Here is a 16,143-nt window from a genome sequence, read left to right as displayed (position 1 = left end):
AAGAGTCCCTGTGCTCCCAGGAAAACAGGGCCAGGACAAGCAACAGGCACCGCCGTGCCCTTCCTCCCTCCGCAGCCCCCCCCCCCTGCTCCAGCCTGCCCTCTCTCAAGCAGCCACGGACCCAGCACACGTCAGGGAGCCGCAGCCCAGCCATTTGCATCCTCCAGGGAGCCGCAGGCTAAAGCACAACACTGAGATGCTCCCGGAGAGGGATTCGCCAGCCTCCTTCAGCAGGGTCACGCATGTCCCCAGCGCTCCCCGACTGCCACGGGGCCCCCCACCTCCTCCTGCCAGCACCGATCTGCTGGAGTTCATGCGAGGCGCATCCCCTTGTGCCCTGTCCACCCACGTCCCCGTCCCCTCTGTCCCCACTCCCCCGGGGAGGTGAGCTGAGGTTAATGCAGTGAACAAGGAGGGAGGCGGCAGCATGGATGCTGAGCTAACGTTGGCTGCGTCCCCACCTCCTGCGCTGGGACCCTCTCCTCCAGCGAGGACGTGTGTGTGGGAGCGAGCGCGCTCCGGCGCAGCTGATCAGCATGCAGGGACGGGCACCTCTCCGTGCTGTCCTCCCTCCTCCTCCTCCTCCTCCTCCCGATGACTCAGTGTGCAGGAGGAGGCAGGCAGCCCTTCCCCGGCAGCCCCGCATCATCGCATCCCGTCCTCCGCCGCGATTTCACGCCTCCCTCCTGCCAAGAAGCGTCCTTCCCACCTGCCTTCCCAGCTCTGCACCCCTGCCATCCCCAGCGGGCACTGCCACGCGCTTTGGGGAGCGTCTCCTGCCCTCCTCTGCACGAGGCTGCCAAAAGCAGCAGGGCGAGGGTGGGGGACGCTCATGGGGCAAGGCGGAGGGATGGCACAGGGGGACGGTGACCCCAAGCACGGTGGGATGGTGTCCCTACCATGCAGGGGGACCGCGACCCCAGCATATAGGGGGGAACCCGACGCAGGGCTCGTCCCGGTGCCGTGTCGGAGGCGAGGCAGCCCCGGGCTCACCTTGTGCAGCTTCCACATGGCGCCCAGCGCCTTGACCTCGTGGCTCGAGTGCTTGCCCTCCTCCAGGCACTGGTAGCAGACGGGGCTCTTGCACTGCACGCAGTACATGCTGTGGTTCTCCAGCTCGTGATCCGTGCAGGTGGAGATCTTGCGGGGGCTGAGGCGCCGGCTCACCCGGCCTTGCGCCGGCGGCACCAGGCGATGCTTGGCCAGCGGGCCCCGCGGCGGGTGGCAGCGCAGGCGGCAGGGCTCGCAGTAGAAGACGTCGCACTGCTCGCACATGACGGCCGCCTCCTTGGGCGCCTTCTCGCACAGCTGGCAGCGCAGGGCGGCCGCCCGGCCTTGCTGGTAGCGGTCGATGACGGCTTCCAGAAGGCGGTTGCGGGGGAAACCTCGCAGGCCCCGCTCGTCCAGGCCCAGGCTGCGGTGGCACTGCGGGCACGTCAGGCAGGCGCTGCGGGGCGGCGGCGGCGGGGCCAGGGCTGCGGGCGGCGGTGGCGGAGGGGCGGCCGGGGGGAAGACACGGACGCCGTTGGGGGACTTCTGGCAAGGGGTGGTGGGCGCGCTGGCGAAGCCGCCGTAGGAGCCGTAGCCGCTGTCGGCCTCACTGTAGAGGCTCATCTTGTCCAGGTCCAGGTAGTCGTAGTCGGAGGCGGCCGAGCCCGAAGCTCGGCGGCTCTGCGGGGACTCCGACTCCGGCGTCTGCACCAGGATGTTGCGGGCGCACGCCTGGCACAGGTTGTGCGAGCAGGGCAGGATGATGGGCTCGCGGTAGAAGGAGCCGCACACCGGGCATTTCAGCTCCTCTTCCATCTCTTCCATAAGGGACCGGGGAAAGAGCGGCGGCCGCGGCGCTGCCGGCGTAGGGGGGGAAGGGAAGCGGAGCCAAGCGGCGCGACCCGCACCGCACCGCGGCTCAGCGCCGACTGCCGCCCGCCCGCCGCCCGCCCGCCGCGCGGCCCGCTTGGCCCCGCCCCGCACCTTCCCATTGGTCCAGCGCCGGCTAAGGGGGCGGGCGGCGCGCCGTCATTGGTTCTGCCGCCTGTCCGTCCGCCCTGCCGCCCGCCCAGCTGCCGGGCGCTGCGGGGGGCTCTCGCCTCAGGGCTGCGGCGCCGAGCCGCGGGGGCCGGCGGTGCGGTGGTGGCGGGGTCCTCCTCCTCCGCCTGCCTCCGCCGCCTCCTCCCTCCGTTACTGTGCCCCCGCCGCCCCGCCGCAGTCCCCTCAGCGCCCGGGGGGAGCATCCCCGTCAGCACCAGCTCCTCGCCGGCCCCCCAGGCAGCCCACGGTGCCCGCTCCCGCCCGCCCACAGCCCCGCGGCTGCCCCCCAAGATGGCGGCTGCCCGCCGGCCCCTCAGGCTCGGGAGCGCGGTGTCCCCCTGGGTGCCAGGCGGGCGGCTTTTAGAGCGTTATTCTGCCATTCTGCGGTTATTTTACACTCGTTTCACTTGCGGTGGGCTCTCTTCACGGGCTCTGCGGTGACAGAACCCAGCGCTGAGGGTGGCACTGAGGTGGAACAGGTGCCTGGCAGTGCAGCCCTCCCCTGGCCTGATGGCGTACAGCCCCCTCCTGGCTTTTTAATGCCCCCTCCTTGCCTTTAAGAGCCAGCTCCTTGCCTTTAAGAACCCACTCCTTGCTTCTAAGGGCCCCATTCTCACATTTAAGAGCCCCCCTCCTCACATTTAAGAGCCCTTTCCAGGTCATGCTGCTGCTTCAGGGGCTTTGACTGGCGGTTGCAAAGGGCAGTAAAGGAGCTCAAGTCCAGGCAGAACAAGAGCGTTTTGGGGAAAAAAAATGCAAAGGATGGGATATGTGCGCTATGGGGGTCCCCTAGGGCTACTACTGACAGAGTGACTTCATAATAAATGCAACGCACTATCAATAATTTGATAGGTTTGCATTTTGTCTATCAAATCAATGTGTTGGTATGCATGCTCATGCATGAGCAGAGAGCGAGCCCGGCCAGCTCCATGCTGGGCAGCCCTCTCGATGCGCCGAGCACGGTCGAGCTTGCCCAGAGACCCCAGGGTGCCTCCCACTGCTAACCAGAGCAACGCTTTTCAACCATTCTTAACCCAAAGGGCACCTGAGGTCTTAAAAATAACCTGGCAATGCGCAGTGCTGCATAGCGGCTCCTTTTCAGCCAGCTGAAAATTAAAATTACTTGGAATGTTTCTGTGTTGTCTTTTATTTCCCCCTCTTCGAACCAACGTGCCCGTGTTTGGGGCTGTGCAGGGCTGCAGCTGCTCTGTGGTGATGCCTTTGGGCGTCTCTTGGGAGAGGAGCCTTGACCTGAGAACTATGGAAGGGGGGCTTGGAGGCAGAGGGGGCCTCTGGCAGGAAAAAGGCTCAAAATTGGAGTTTAGAGGGCTGCAGAAATTTGCAGAGATGCTGTAGGAAGAGTGGGGACAGCGAGGGATGGAAGCAGATTGGTTTCCAGCCCTTGTTGTAGGGTGCTGGGCCCTTGCCACCATTGACAAGGAGTTATTAAGGGTGGGTAAAACTGCCCTGGGGATCCTGATGCTGGACAGCTAAGCCGTGAGGTGACACGGGGTGATTGGTGGCCAAGATGGGGAAACTGAGGCAAGTCCCCAGCAACACCCAAGTGGCTGTGAGAGGCCGAATGCTGACAGGACCCTGTGACTGGGGCTTTGGCCAGTATGGGGCCAAAGGCCAAGGCCAGAGCTTACCTGGAGCTCTGGGAACCTGGGCAGAGGGTTGCAGGAGCCCCAGGTGAGGCTCATCGGAGCAACGAAGTGCCCTCAGAGCCCTGACAGTCCATCCAGGGGAAGCAGCGTTCTTCCAGTGGCACGGTTCCTCAGCTTCATACCCAGGGGCTCAGACAGGCAGAGCTGAAAACTTGTTTCTATCCGCCTTCTTCAAGTACTTCATCGGGTTCCCTGACGTGAATCTTATCTGGACATCTCCACAAAGGCAACCTCTGCTGCCTGGAGGCAGCTTCCCCGGTGCGCGGCCAAGCAGGATGCACTGCAGCCCGGTCCCACGAGAGCTCCTCCGCGGCGTTTGCCAAGCGATGCTGCCTGTGCTCTGTCTTACAGCTGAACGTGGTGATTTATCCCCCAGCTCTCTGCAAGGCAAGCGGCCTGAAGTGCTGCTCTGGCTGCAACATCTGCTAGCCGTCTCGTCCTGCCTTGACCGGCAGGGTGAAGAAATCCCTACGCTGAGGTAGCTGAAGGGATCCAAGGAGGAGGACACCAGGACGCCTCAGCCACAGTGCTGAGGATATTCAGACAGGATGGGACACTCACCTCTGCCCTCTCCTCTTACTGCCTCGCAGTGGTGGGCCTCGGTCTGTGGTACCAGGGCCCCCGGAATGCGTTTGCCCGGTCAGTAGCATCCCAGAGTGCTGGGAACTGATAAATCAAGGTTATTTTTTATTGAGGTTATTTTCTGAAGTAGCCGAGCCACATGTGCACAGTGTGCCTCCCACCGCTCTTGGGCACCTCCGTTTCCAGGACGGAGAGACGGCAGAGGTGCTGGGGGCACTCCAGGGCTGTCTGTCACCCACTGTAGGATTTTGTCACCAAAGCAGGGCTGTCTCCCCCCTTTTGCTGACCGCTGTGGCTGAGCCATGCTGTTAATCTGTGTCTTGGGCAGGTTAAAGGGAGCTATCGCCATCTGCCTAGCTCATCCCTCTGTGGGGACACAGGTGGTGCCATCCATCCCCTTGGCGTTCATGTGATTCAATTTCCAGCTGCTGCGTTGGTATTTGGATGGGGGAGAAGACCAGGTGGGTGAGCTGAGACACTCAAGGAAGGCACCGCCACTTCTCAGTCTGATAAGGAGCGAGTGATGAGGAGCAAAGGACTTTCTGAGTGTTTCTTTCTCCTGCTCCGTGCAGGGCTGTGAGCAGGGGTGCTTTGTACTTTCCTTTCTGCTGCTTCGTGCTCCCACAGGCTCCGTATGGATCACCGGCACCGTGCCTTCCCTGAGCTCTGCCGAGCATTCCTCACGTGCTCCCTTTCAGTGTCTGCTCGGAGCTGGTCATTCCTTTTCCTGCTCTCCTCTGGCTGCCCTTTTGCCCAGGTAAAGCCATCGCTCCTTGTTTGCTCTGCCTCTTGCTTCCCTTGGCCATTTTTCATCCTGGCAGGCATGTGATGCCATTTAGCTATATGCTGATCATAGAAATGGGCAGAAAGAGGAAAAAGCCCGCCATGGGGGAGTGCAGCCAGAGCATTTGGAAGCAACCCTTGCTCATAAGCATTAGGCCGTTTTCTTCTTGGCACAGAAACCTACGCCTTTGCTGAACAAGAGGCGAGCATCCCCATGCTCCGGCTGCGTGTTATTTACAATTGTCAGACTCGTTACTGCCCCGAGAGCCGCGTGGCGTGCAGCGATGAACCTGCAATAATTACTTGACCCAGCTTCAAAATGCATTTGTCTGATGCCACTGTGATCAGCGATTACACACAAAGGGATCGAGAAGTCATCCCGTTCTGGGCTGCCTCCTGCTTTTCTCCTGTGCCTCTCGCCAGGAGCCTGAGCTTCAGAGACGGCCCCGGCTGTCTCTTCTTTCTCTTGCAACCAGCCTCTGCGCTGGGGGGTGAGCATGCCACGGGGCTGAGACAAATTAAAGGCACTGGGACTCTGTAAGTGCCGTTGCATCCCCTCGGCGATTGATAACGAGAAGGGCTGTTATCATCATCGACATCGACGGCCTGCTCCCGGCTGTCCCCCCTCGCACCTCAGCAGCCTGCAGGAGCGTTTGCTTTGTCTGCTGGAGACGCAGATTAGAGATCGGGATCAAACACGAAGGTATCGACAGGAGCGAGACGGGGCGGTGGGCGATGCTCCTTGAATCATACATGATGCGTTACCGCCCCGCAGATCGCATCACCGCCGCGGTTCTGTTAGACCAACTGGAAAATCACAGAAATCGCCGTGCCTGACGAGGGCTGTGGTGTTGGGACCCCCTCCACCATCCCCCTCCAACCTCCTTTGCTCCCACCACACGTCGGCTGGAGCTCCCCGGCAGCACGAGGCGTACAGGACAGGAGGAAGGTGGCACTCGGGAAATCAATGGCATTCTCATCTCAGACGGGAGCGAGGAGCTGAAGGCTGTCTGTCACTAATTAATCTGCCGGCATCGTCCCTGCGACACCCATCGATCTCTGTCCACCGGGGCAGAGAGGAACCTGCCTGCATCTCCCCGCGGGGTCTCACCAAACTGGCCAGCTCCCACGTTTGCTCCTCCGTACTGCACAAAATCCTCGGGTCCTGGGTGAGGTTTCCAGGGGAGGGACAGGCTGGACACACAGACAAAGGTGTGCCGGGGCACAGGGTGCAGCCAGGGGGGGGGGAGTTTGGGTTGATTTATGAGGCTCTGAGCTGGGCTAGCACTAATAAATAACAGAGAGGAATGAGCAAGACGGAGCTCTGCAGCCCTGTTTATTCATGGTGCTCCCGTAACACCTCCAAGAGGTAAATGAGGGAGCAGAAGGGGGCTCAGGGCTCCCTCCAGTGAGAGCAGCATGGCTGGAGATGCTGTGTGTGGGGACACGTCCATGTGCTGTGGCAGGAAGGGTCCGGGCAGGAGGGTGGGAGCCCTGATAGCCTCCAAAATGCACAGGGGGTCCTCGGGCTGCCAATGCTGGGGGGCTGGGGACATGCTGGGGTCCCCCAGGGCCTTCCCACAGCTGTCCCCATGCTCGAGGGGCCTCGGGTACCCGATACAATCTGCACATCTTCCACCTGCACGTGGGAAACCTGCTCTGGGTCCAGAAACGTGTCCTCCCCCGGGGCTGCGGTGCCGTCGGTGGTGGCACCCGTGAGCTGTGCGGGGCCTCTGTGCAGTAACTCTCACATTTCCCTGGGTCTGCTGGAAACATCTCAGCGGATGCCTCCTAGGATGAGAGCTGCCTTTTTTATGACTTTCAGACATCGGCGGCTCGTAATTCATCCCGTGACCAACAAATACACCCCGATCCTCCTTCCCCTCAGTCATTTGCAACAGATGAGCTCTTGGCTGCCAGCAGAAACCCGTGTTTCTTAGTCCCTGTGTGCATGTGTGACCGTGAAATCCATATCCCCGTTGCCATTCCACCCCTCCAGGTCATCCAGTTTCCAACGTAGCCTGGTCCGTCCCTGTACCGATGACTCCTCCTGTGTGCTCTGCATCGTTAGCACGTCTGCTGAGCTCGCTCTCATGTTCGGTGCCAAGACCACCAGCGGAACTGCTCGGCGAGACGTCTAACAGGGCTGAAATGCCCAGGACTCCAGCAGTGACTGCCTCCCGGCACAATTTGCAAAGCTTCTGAGTGATTATATCGTGTGTTGTTTTTTTTTCCAAGCTTGACCTTGGGGCGCTGTTCCAGGTGTATTGCAGAAGCTCTGAAAGTTGAGAGCACCTCCTGCTTGTTTGTGAGCCCTCTTCTCTTCCAAGGTGCCGAGTTATTGCAGCTGATGGATCTCCATTGAACCCGGGTAGAATACCGTGCTCCGGGAGCAGAGGAGCAGGAATCCCTTCGTGCAGAGGTGATGGGATGAGTGCCATCAAGTCGCAGGACCGTAGCACGTCGTCTGGGCAAGCAGCAGCCGTGGGGTCACAGTGGCTGGCCAGTTGTTGGGCTTGGGGCAGACCCGAGAGCCCACCAGCTTCGGGAGGAGACTTTCCACCGAATTCAGTGGGCTCTGGGTCTGGAGCGACTTGAATCACAAAATATTTGGCATCTGGCTGCTTCCATCTCATCCTCGCTCCCCAAGTGACGCCACCAGAACTTCTCCGGCTGGTGGGCAGCGGCTCTGGGTTTGGGTAACCTGTTGGCACTAAAAATGCCAGTATGACCGAGGAGCGTGGCCTCCTGAGGATCACCAGTGAGAACATTAAGAATAAAACCGTTCTAAATATTTCATGGTCTTTTCCTTTAGCAGACCTGAATTAAAATCGCTCCCGCACGCGCTCCCCTTCCTGAAACCAGCGCAAAGCTGGCAGCGCCGGGAGGATGAGAGCCCAGCCGCCGAGGGGCTGCCGCGAGGACTTCTCGCCCCCGGTGCTGGCGGTGGCTGTGGGCGTCAGCGGTGGCCGTGCCCAGGGGTGGCGGCAGCTCCCCGCCACCTCCTGGCAGCACCCGCCAAAAACACGCTTCTGGAGATGAGCCGGCAAAAGCTGCTCCATCTGCAAGTCCCAGCCGGGTGACACGCCGGCACCTGGGGACAGCTGACGGCTGCAGGAGAAAAGCTGAATGCTGAAACGATGCCTCAGAGTGCTGAAAAGTCTGCAAGTCTGAATTTGCAGATTACTTTCAAAGGTGACATCATTTGTTTATTTATTTTTTTTTTTTACCCCAGGGGCTTAGTGGAAAAATTCTGATTTTAATCAGGAGAGAGCAAAAGCTGTTGCTGATACCTGGGAAGAGCTAACTGCAAGGATAATTTGCCGTGTTCCTTTGACCACTGCCTTCATGCTGCCCACTTACTCATCTCCCCTGAGATCGGTGCCCCACTTTTCCGACCTGTGACTCATTTCAGAGAGCAGCAATGCTGAACTCAGCGCACCAGAGCAATCTGTCCTTCCTCCCACAGCCTGCCGCTGACTTCCCCACTCGCTGCTGGCCAAAGGCTCCGACAGAAGCATTTAGCTGTTCCTCAGGCAGCCCGAAGGGGGGATATTCCCTGCATCTGCAGCGCTGAAAATAAAATCCTCAGCTTTATCCCGAGGTTCATCCTCGGCAACACCCCAGGACGGCCCTACAACCCCAGATTCCCATCTCGGGGGATGCTGGTGGCAGGGCCAGGTCTGCCCCCGTGCTGTCCCCGTGCCATGGGCCAGAGGGGAAGGGCATGAGCTGCTCCTCTGCCGCTGCAGCATTCCCGTCCAGAGGGGCAGCAGGAGCTGAGTGGCTGGAAATCACCTTCCTCATCAAAGGAAGGTGATTTTCAAGCCTCATTCCGCGCCTTAACGGCTATCAGTTTGGGAGAAATCAGTTTAAAAGTTTGGGGATGTATGAAGTGGGAGACCAAAATCTAATGTATAGCTGCGGCTGGTGCAGACTTCTTCTTGCTGCCATGGAAACCAAACTAACTAAAAATAAGAAGCATTCCCATAAATGTCAAAACACACCATGCCTTCGTGACGTACGGAGTATCTGACCTGAAATCGGGAATCATTATGTAACGGCGCTTAGCGTTATGGTAATTACACGGGAGAACTGTCTCCAGGTTGGACGTTTCGCATACCTTAGGCAGGCGGTCTGCTTCCCTGCCTTCGGGGGCGTTTGGGTTGTTTTCGGGGCGACGAGGTGCCTAGCGTGGCCGTGGATCATCGCCGTGACCCGTTACGTGCCAACGCAGGCGTTGCCCTCGTGGAATGGGTGCTGCTGCCCCTTACCTCCCCGTAGCCACCACGTGGGGCTTGGGAAGAGCTGGACTTGTGGAAAATCCGGACTTGGGCACGTGGCGGCATGCACGGTGCCTTTATCCACCCCTTCCAACCTGCGGGTGCCCCACCAGCAACCCTGGGGCCCGCAGCACGAGGCAGCCTGCCTGCGGCCTCCATGCTGGGGCTCGATCCCTCCCTTCCGAAATCAGGCACCGGGAGCGGGGCAGGGGCTCGGGAGGAGCCTGGGGAGGCCGGTGGAGGTGTGGATGTCTTCACGGTGGGCACCTAACGATAGGTGGGGTGAGAAAGATGAGGTAGAAACCCGTTTTCCTGCTGCATTTGTGACCTTCAGAGGAGGCCCATGCCTCCAGCGAGACTTCACCAGAAGCCGTGGCTGCCTCTGCCGAGGTGGGAGCTGGGTTCCCAGCAGAAAGGCGAGGGTGAAGAGGCAGCGAGTGCTGGGAAGGTGCTGTGGGAGGCAGAGCCCTGCCAGGACCACCAAAACCCAGCAGGACCAGGCCCGAAGCCGAGGGTGTGAGAGCACCTCCAACCGCGTCGCCCCCCGAGGGCTCCCCGTGCAGACGGGGCAGGCAGGGGGGCTTCGGGCAGGCCCGCGGGGTCTTAGGGGGCTCGGAAAGGCTTTGGGGTGCTGCCGACTGAGCCAGCAGGCCCAAAAGCGAAGGCTGGGGGAAGCGCAGCTCCCGTGGCAGCCCCCGGGGCTGTGGTGGTGGAGGTGGTGGTGGCGGAGCTCCAGCCCCAGCGGCGATCGGAGGCGCTGATCCTGCGCTCGCCGTCCGTGAAGGAATCGCTGCTGCCAGCTCCTCGGCGAGCCTGCCTCCGCTCCCACCGTGTGGGTGCTCCCCCAGGCCTGCTGCCGTGCGGTGACACACTGGGATGCAGCGAGGAGGTGCTGGAAGCGACGAGGAGACGTGCGAGAAGGCAGCCGGGCTCTTTCCCAGCCTCGGCAACCCACTCCTCGCTGAGACTCACCTCCGGCTGACACAGCCACGTTTTTCGTCCCCGAAACCAGGCCAGGCGGCAGGAGGGGACACGGAGGAGCCAGCGTCTCCTCCCAGGGGGGGTGCTGGGCTCCAAGCACCTGGGGCAGCACCTAAAAGATGAACCCAAAGTGTGCCCACAGCTGCCCGGCGGTGCTTCTCCCACGTCACAGCCACCTGCCCATGCCTCTTGGGGTGTTCTTCCCAAAGCGGTGCCAGCCGCCCCCGCGTTCCCCGGGGCACGAGCTTTTTGCTGGGATTTTGCACGAGACGAGGTGCTCAAACACCTCCTTGGGGGGTTTGTCACAGCGCCGGGCACCGCAGCCAAGAGCAGGCGAGGGGCTGCCTCCTGCCAGACCCCGTGGTGGGGACCAGCCCCTCCCCAGGCGACCTCAAACATCTCTAATTTTTTTTTTTTTCCCTGTTGAAAGAGGCCTTTGTGGTGCTGGATCCTGAGCCTGTGGAGGTAGAGGAGCCTGCTGGGACGATGTCACGGCAAGGAGAAGGATTCAGCACCAGGACCTCGGTGCTCCTGCTTGGCAGGAGAGCGCAGGCCAGCCTCCGCCTTGTCCCTCGGATGGCCGAATCGCACGGGGCCAGGACCTGCTGGGTGCTCTTCTAGGCTCGGAAGGCTCCAGCCATGCTTTTGGCTTTGATTTTCTGCAAAGGACTTGGAAAACATCGAAAGCTCTTTCCAGGAAAGCCAAGAGGGCATCGTTTGTACGGGGGCTTCAGGCAGCCACTTTGTACAACACCACAGTTTCAGGGCTGTTCAAATGCCAGCCACATGAAAGGTTTGAGGGGTGAGGGGAACAAGGCTGGAGACACCAACCTCGAAAATAAAAAGGAAGAGGCGAAAAAACGCACCAAATGAGGAACAAATCCCCTTTGATGGCCTCTTGCAGCCACTGAACGTCCTGGAGCCGGCTCCCTTGGGGCCCCGTAAAGCTCCAAGGGTTTGTTTCCACCCCAAGGACGTGCTCATAGCACTGCTCCCGGCTTCCTGCTCCTCCTCCCGGGACTGCTCTGCATCCGTCCATCTCTCCCTGCATTACCGCCCTCCGTGTGCCCGGGGTTCCTCTGGGTCACTCGGGGGCACCGGGTGCCGCTGCTGCCACCCCACTGCCCCGGGAGGTGGCACTGAGCAGGGCAGCTCCGTACCCAGCCTGTGCTGGCACCGGGATGCCGTGGGCTTTTTGTTCTTTTGGGAATCACTTCTCCCATACCTATTCCTTGCTTTTTTCCCTTTTTTTTTTTTTTTCCTTTTTTTTTTCCCCTTTTCTCGTTCCTGCTGCCATGGCAACCTTCGACAGATTCTGGTCACGGCTTCGGCCGCGGGAACATCAATCAACAAGTGACACCCCCGGCGGTGGCGGGACGGGCAGATCCCGGGGGACATCCCCTGCCGGGTCCCCAGCAGAGCCCCCCCCCGGGACCCTCTCCCTCTCCTGGGGCTGGGCGCCGGTTTGAGCCCCCACCAAGCCTGGTGTGCGGAGCTGATGCACCGAGGGGATCATCCAGGCATGGGGAGGGCTTCGGGGGGGTCTCTTTTGGGCAGCACCGCTTGGGGCAGCCCCTCTGTGCTCCCTCCTGATGCCCGGTGCCCGGAGGGGCAGCAGGAGCTGGGGCTGCGTGCCCTGATCCCACTTTACGGACCTCCCCATTCGGGGTTCAAAAACAGGGCTAAAAACAGGCTCTGATCCTGCCAAGAGCAGCCACCAGCAGCTACAGCCCCCTGGACCTGAGCCGTGCTTTCTTTTTGCATGGGCAAAGTGGCCCTGGCCAGGCTCTGGGCTTCCACAACCTTAATTTAATCCTTAATTTGGACCCCGTTTGTCAAGGTCGCCTCTCATCAGCAGGCTTAGGAAATGCCAGCTCTGGCTGCCCGGCGTCTGGGGTGATGCCAAGAAGCACCCCAAGGGCCCTTCGGCGCCAGGAGGTGGGCAGCGTTGGTGATGGGGCCCATCTTGGCCCCGTCCACAGGAATAAATCAGTGCCTCGGTTCCTCTCGGGACCAGAGCTTGTGTTTCCTGTCGATGTATGGGATTTGCAGCGCTGAAGTGGACCTGGAGTCCGAGGATTATTTGCATTTTAATAAACCCTCTTCGGTGGAGAGCGCCCTCCTCTATTCGTCTGCCACAAAGGAAGAGTGAACTGAAAATTACGCAGGACCTTCGTGGGTTTGGAAGGAAATTGCTGGCGAGGACTTAGCTTGACTGAGGAATCCGAAGATCAAATGATCCTGCCTGCGAGGGACTTCAAACAGGAGCAACATCTGCTCCTGCTGGGACCGCGCACGGGGACGGCGCCCGTGGCAGGATGCTGATGAATGCGGGGTGGTGGCATTTGAGGACACGAGAGGGGTCGTTCGTGCCTGGTCCTGGGCCTGCAGCTCCTCAGCAGCGAACGCGTAGCGAAAAAATTCAACGGGGAGCCCTGGAGACCTTTCTCCGAGCTGCCTCCTCCGGTGGTCCTCAGCTCGGGGACTCGGCTCTGAATCACGGGGCTCTGCTCGGTCGGGGAGGCATGGGGTGGGGTAAAAAGTGCTTGGCAGGATGAGGCCCCCCAGGAGGCTCGGCTGAAGGCAGGGGATGCGTCTCCCTGGCTCCCTCATCTCCTAATCCTCTCCGGGATGCTGCAGCTACAGCTGTGCCCGTGGGCGGAGGTTTGCCGGGGGAGGAGCGGGAGGTGGGCAGACAAAATTCGCGAGGTGAAGGCAGCCAGAGAATAGGATCGGAGCCTCCGAGGTCTTCGTTGTCTTCCCTGATCAGCTGGGGAAAATTTAGCAGCGTCTGAGGAGGGCAAAGCCGTCTCCAGCAGGCTTCCAGAGCTCCCTGCTCTCGGCTGGGCACCACGCTGCGGGTCCAGCTCCCCAGGACCAGGAGCCCACCTCTGCCCCTTCCCTGGGCATCGAATATCCCCGAACCAGCGGCGTCAGGAAGGCTCACGGGGAAAAGGGGCGTTATTATGGCACGGGGGAAAGTATCGGCGGAGAGAGAGGAGAGGAAGGAGTGAATCGTTTACGGCAGATGTCCCCACGCTGCAAGCACCACCTGGCTGGGGAAAGAAAATAAATCGTATAGGCTAAGAGGAGCCTCGCTGCTTATCGAAGCAGCTACAGCAGGGCAAAACCAGAGCAAAACGCCCCTAAAACTCAAATTCCCCTGGAGAGTGGGCTCGGGAGCAGGGCATGAAGCGCTGTCCCTGTCCCTGTCCCTGTCCCTGCTCACCTCAGCAGCCTCCGACAGGGCCTGGGCCACCTGGAGATGCCGAAGCCCACGGCAAGTGGCCATGCCGGGCTGTTTTCTGCTCCGTGTCGTCCCTACCCACCTGTTTCACATGGGCTTGAAAGGGCCAGGGAGGCTTTCCGAGTTGCTCTCATTTCGGCTGTGTTTTGAAAATATTTTCCAGGTTCTGGCGGGGCTCAGTGGGGAGTCAAGCTCCCCTTCAGCTGCCTCCAAACGGCCTCGTGTTGGCTCTAAAAAAGGCAATTAAAATCCGAGTTTTAGAGTGGTTCTTCAGCCCCGAGCAGTGCCGGTGAGGACCCTCTCTCCCGGCGCTCACTGCAGCTGTGGTCCTGCCTTTGTGCAGCGAGAAGGCTGCTCGGGGATGGCATACGATTCATTACTGCCCAATTAATGGCTGCAATTAGCTAGCCTCACATAAATAACCAGCTGTAGCGTGAAGCCAGCTCCCAGCGTTTGTACCGGGTGCCCTGACTCACGGAACAGGGGCAGGAAATAATCCGTGCTGGAGAAAAACTCTTTATCCAAGTAAGGAAAAATCCGATTTTTGCCTTTTAGGCAGAGGAGGACTCTGGAAGTCAGACAGCTCCTCCGGAGTCCTCCGGCATCGCTGAGTCATGGCTATAGGAGAAATTTCCACGGGGGCAAATTCAGGCACCCATGGGAAACTTTAATCCGCAGGTGGAGAAATCTGGCTGAGACCCCGGGCTGTCGGCTCCTGCACCTCCGTGGCCTCACGCGGTGCCAACCCGAGCCAGCCCCGGGGCTGACGACGTGCCCTGAAGGCTTTTGGCTGCTACCAGAGGTACCGAGGAGGGTGAGCCTGGTAAATACGCCCGAGGGTTTTGCAGGTAGCGTGAGGCTCTCCCGTTACCCTCCTCTTCCATCCCCTAGCACGGCTGGCAAGGCAGACGAGGTTTTGGGGCGTGCAAGCTTTGGAGGTCGTACTTTTTCTTTGATATTTGAGGTCCAGGGAACATAGAGCAGAAACTCCTGGAGGCTACTGGAATTAGCCTGAACGTTTGGGTTCAGGATTGCAGCAGGACTGACTTAAAGCCCTCCCCGAGCACGCCGAGGACACCCAAATGCCCCCCGGTAGCTGCGCACGACGGGGCACGCTGCCGCTCCTCGCCCCCACTGCGGGCACGGGCGACCCGGGGAGCCCCAGCTCGCCTCGGAAATGTGGGTGCAGAGGGAACCAGCTCGGTTTCCAGAGGTGTCGAGCACCAGGATGGTGCTGCCTTCCCCTCGCAGGGGGCAGCGGGGCCGTGCTGTGCTGCGGGAGGCTGGCGGTGGCAGAAACCAGCCCGGTACCCGGAGGCTGCGCTCCACGACGGACAAAAATACCCTGGGAATACGTGTTGCTCTGACTAAAGCGCTGCTAAAATGGGAGAAGACGCAGATCCCTTTTTAGCTGCCTCTCCCCAGCCTCCTGCGTTTTCTCCCGCGGGGCTGCCAGCACCCAACAGCCAGCGGGTGCGCGTCACGCCCACCCTCACCCTCCCCACCGCCCGCCGCCTCCGGGGACAGGGTCCCTGCACACCACCACTCTTCTCCCACCGGCACGTTGATTTGCTCTCACATAAAGAGCTCCTACGGAGTCGATAAGGTATCGTTAATAAATGAGTGGCAACCCTTCATTGTTATTTTTTAAGCTCCTCGGCTTGGGGCAGGCAGAGGCAGGGGAGTGGCGGTGCTGGCGGTGTTTGGGGTGGGCTCGGCTCCCAGGCTGTGCCCCCCCGGGAGCAGCTTCCCCAGGGCACCGCACCGTCACCGTGCCCTTTCCCCACCAAACGGATGGGTTGTGCCTCGCCCGGGGCTGCGGGGCTTCTGGTATTCACACCGTGAGATCTTCCCTTGTAGGGTGTTCAGATAAAACCCCGGGATCTTTTTGGTACCTCTCTGTTTGAAATCCAATCCTCCAGGTCCCCGGCTGTCTGACGGGGCCGGCAGAGAAACTCTGCCACCCCTGCACATCACGCCGGGCCAGGAATCTCTCCCCTCCCTTTCTCCCCAGCCCCTCTTTTCGCTCCCTGCACACACTGGGGGTGTCAGCAGGAGCACAGCCCTGCCTGGAAGCTCGGGGTGCAGCAGGTCGTTGATCCCCCTGCGCCCCGCAGCACGCGTGTGCCGCCCCGTCGTGCCGCGCGCTCCCACCGACGACGACGACAAAACTCGCGTGCTTTGCGAGCATCTGATTAAAATTCCTCGGGAGCTGCCCCTGCAGGCTGCTCAGGTGGAGGCTGCTCTCGACGCAAAGCCCAATAATTGGAGTGTTTCATCTTGGCGACCGTGTAAACACGCTGTCAGACGTGCGTGCCTCGCTCACGGTGTAGGACCAGCGGACCCCAAAGCAGGGTCTGACCTTTCTGATCTGCCCTGCACGGCGCTGCCACGGGGGAACATCGGGAGCTGTCGGGGCCACACGGTGCGGGGAGTTTATCCCATCCACGGCAGCCTGGTACGCTGGCCCGTTACCTGCCGCTAAAAGCCTGTGTCTTGTTGCCAGCTTGAGTTTTTCAGGCCTGAGCTCCAGCTGTTGGGTCTCACTGTGTGCTGCTTGCTTTGGAGC

General features: G+C 60.6%; 1 protein-coding gene across 6 annotated transcripts in view; it reads right to left on the bottom strand.

The window, feature by feature from the left end:
* Nucleotides 1-1,936, bottom strand: part of TRIM9 (tripartite motif containing 9) — a 36,998-nt gene extending 35,062 nt beyond the window's left edge. For 4 of the 6 annotated variants that reach the window (XM_035328994.1, XM_035328995.1, XM_035328997.1 and 1 more), the window contains exon 1: nt 994-1,935. In XM_035328994.1, coding sequence (XP_035184885.1) covers nt 994-1,815 — 822 coding nt within the window. In that variant the 5' untranslated portion in view covers nt 1,816-1,935. Of the gene's footprint in view, nt 1-993 lie in introns of all 6 variants that reach the window. The other 2 variants (XM_035328998.1, XM_035328999.1) reach the window with 1 other exon arrangement.
* Nucleotides 1,937-16,143: the final 14,207 nt, after the last annotated feature.

This window comes from Oxyura jamaicensis, chromosome 5 (assembly GCF_011077185.1).
Source record: "Oxyura jamaicensis isolate SHBP4307 breed ruddy duck chromosome 5, BPBGC_Ojam_1.0, whole genome shotgun sequence".
NCBI classification, from domain to species: domain Eukaryota; kingdom Metazoa; phylum Chordata; class Aves; order Anseriformes; family Anatidae; genus Oxyura; species Oxyura jamaicensis.
This window is presented reverse-complemented; position numbering and strand designations above follow the sequence as displayed.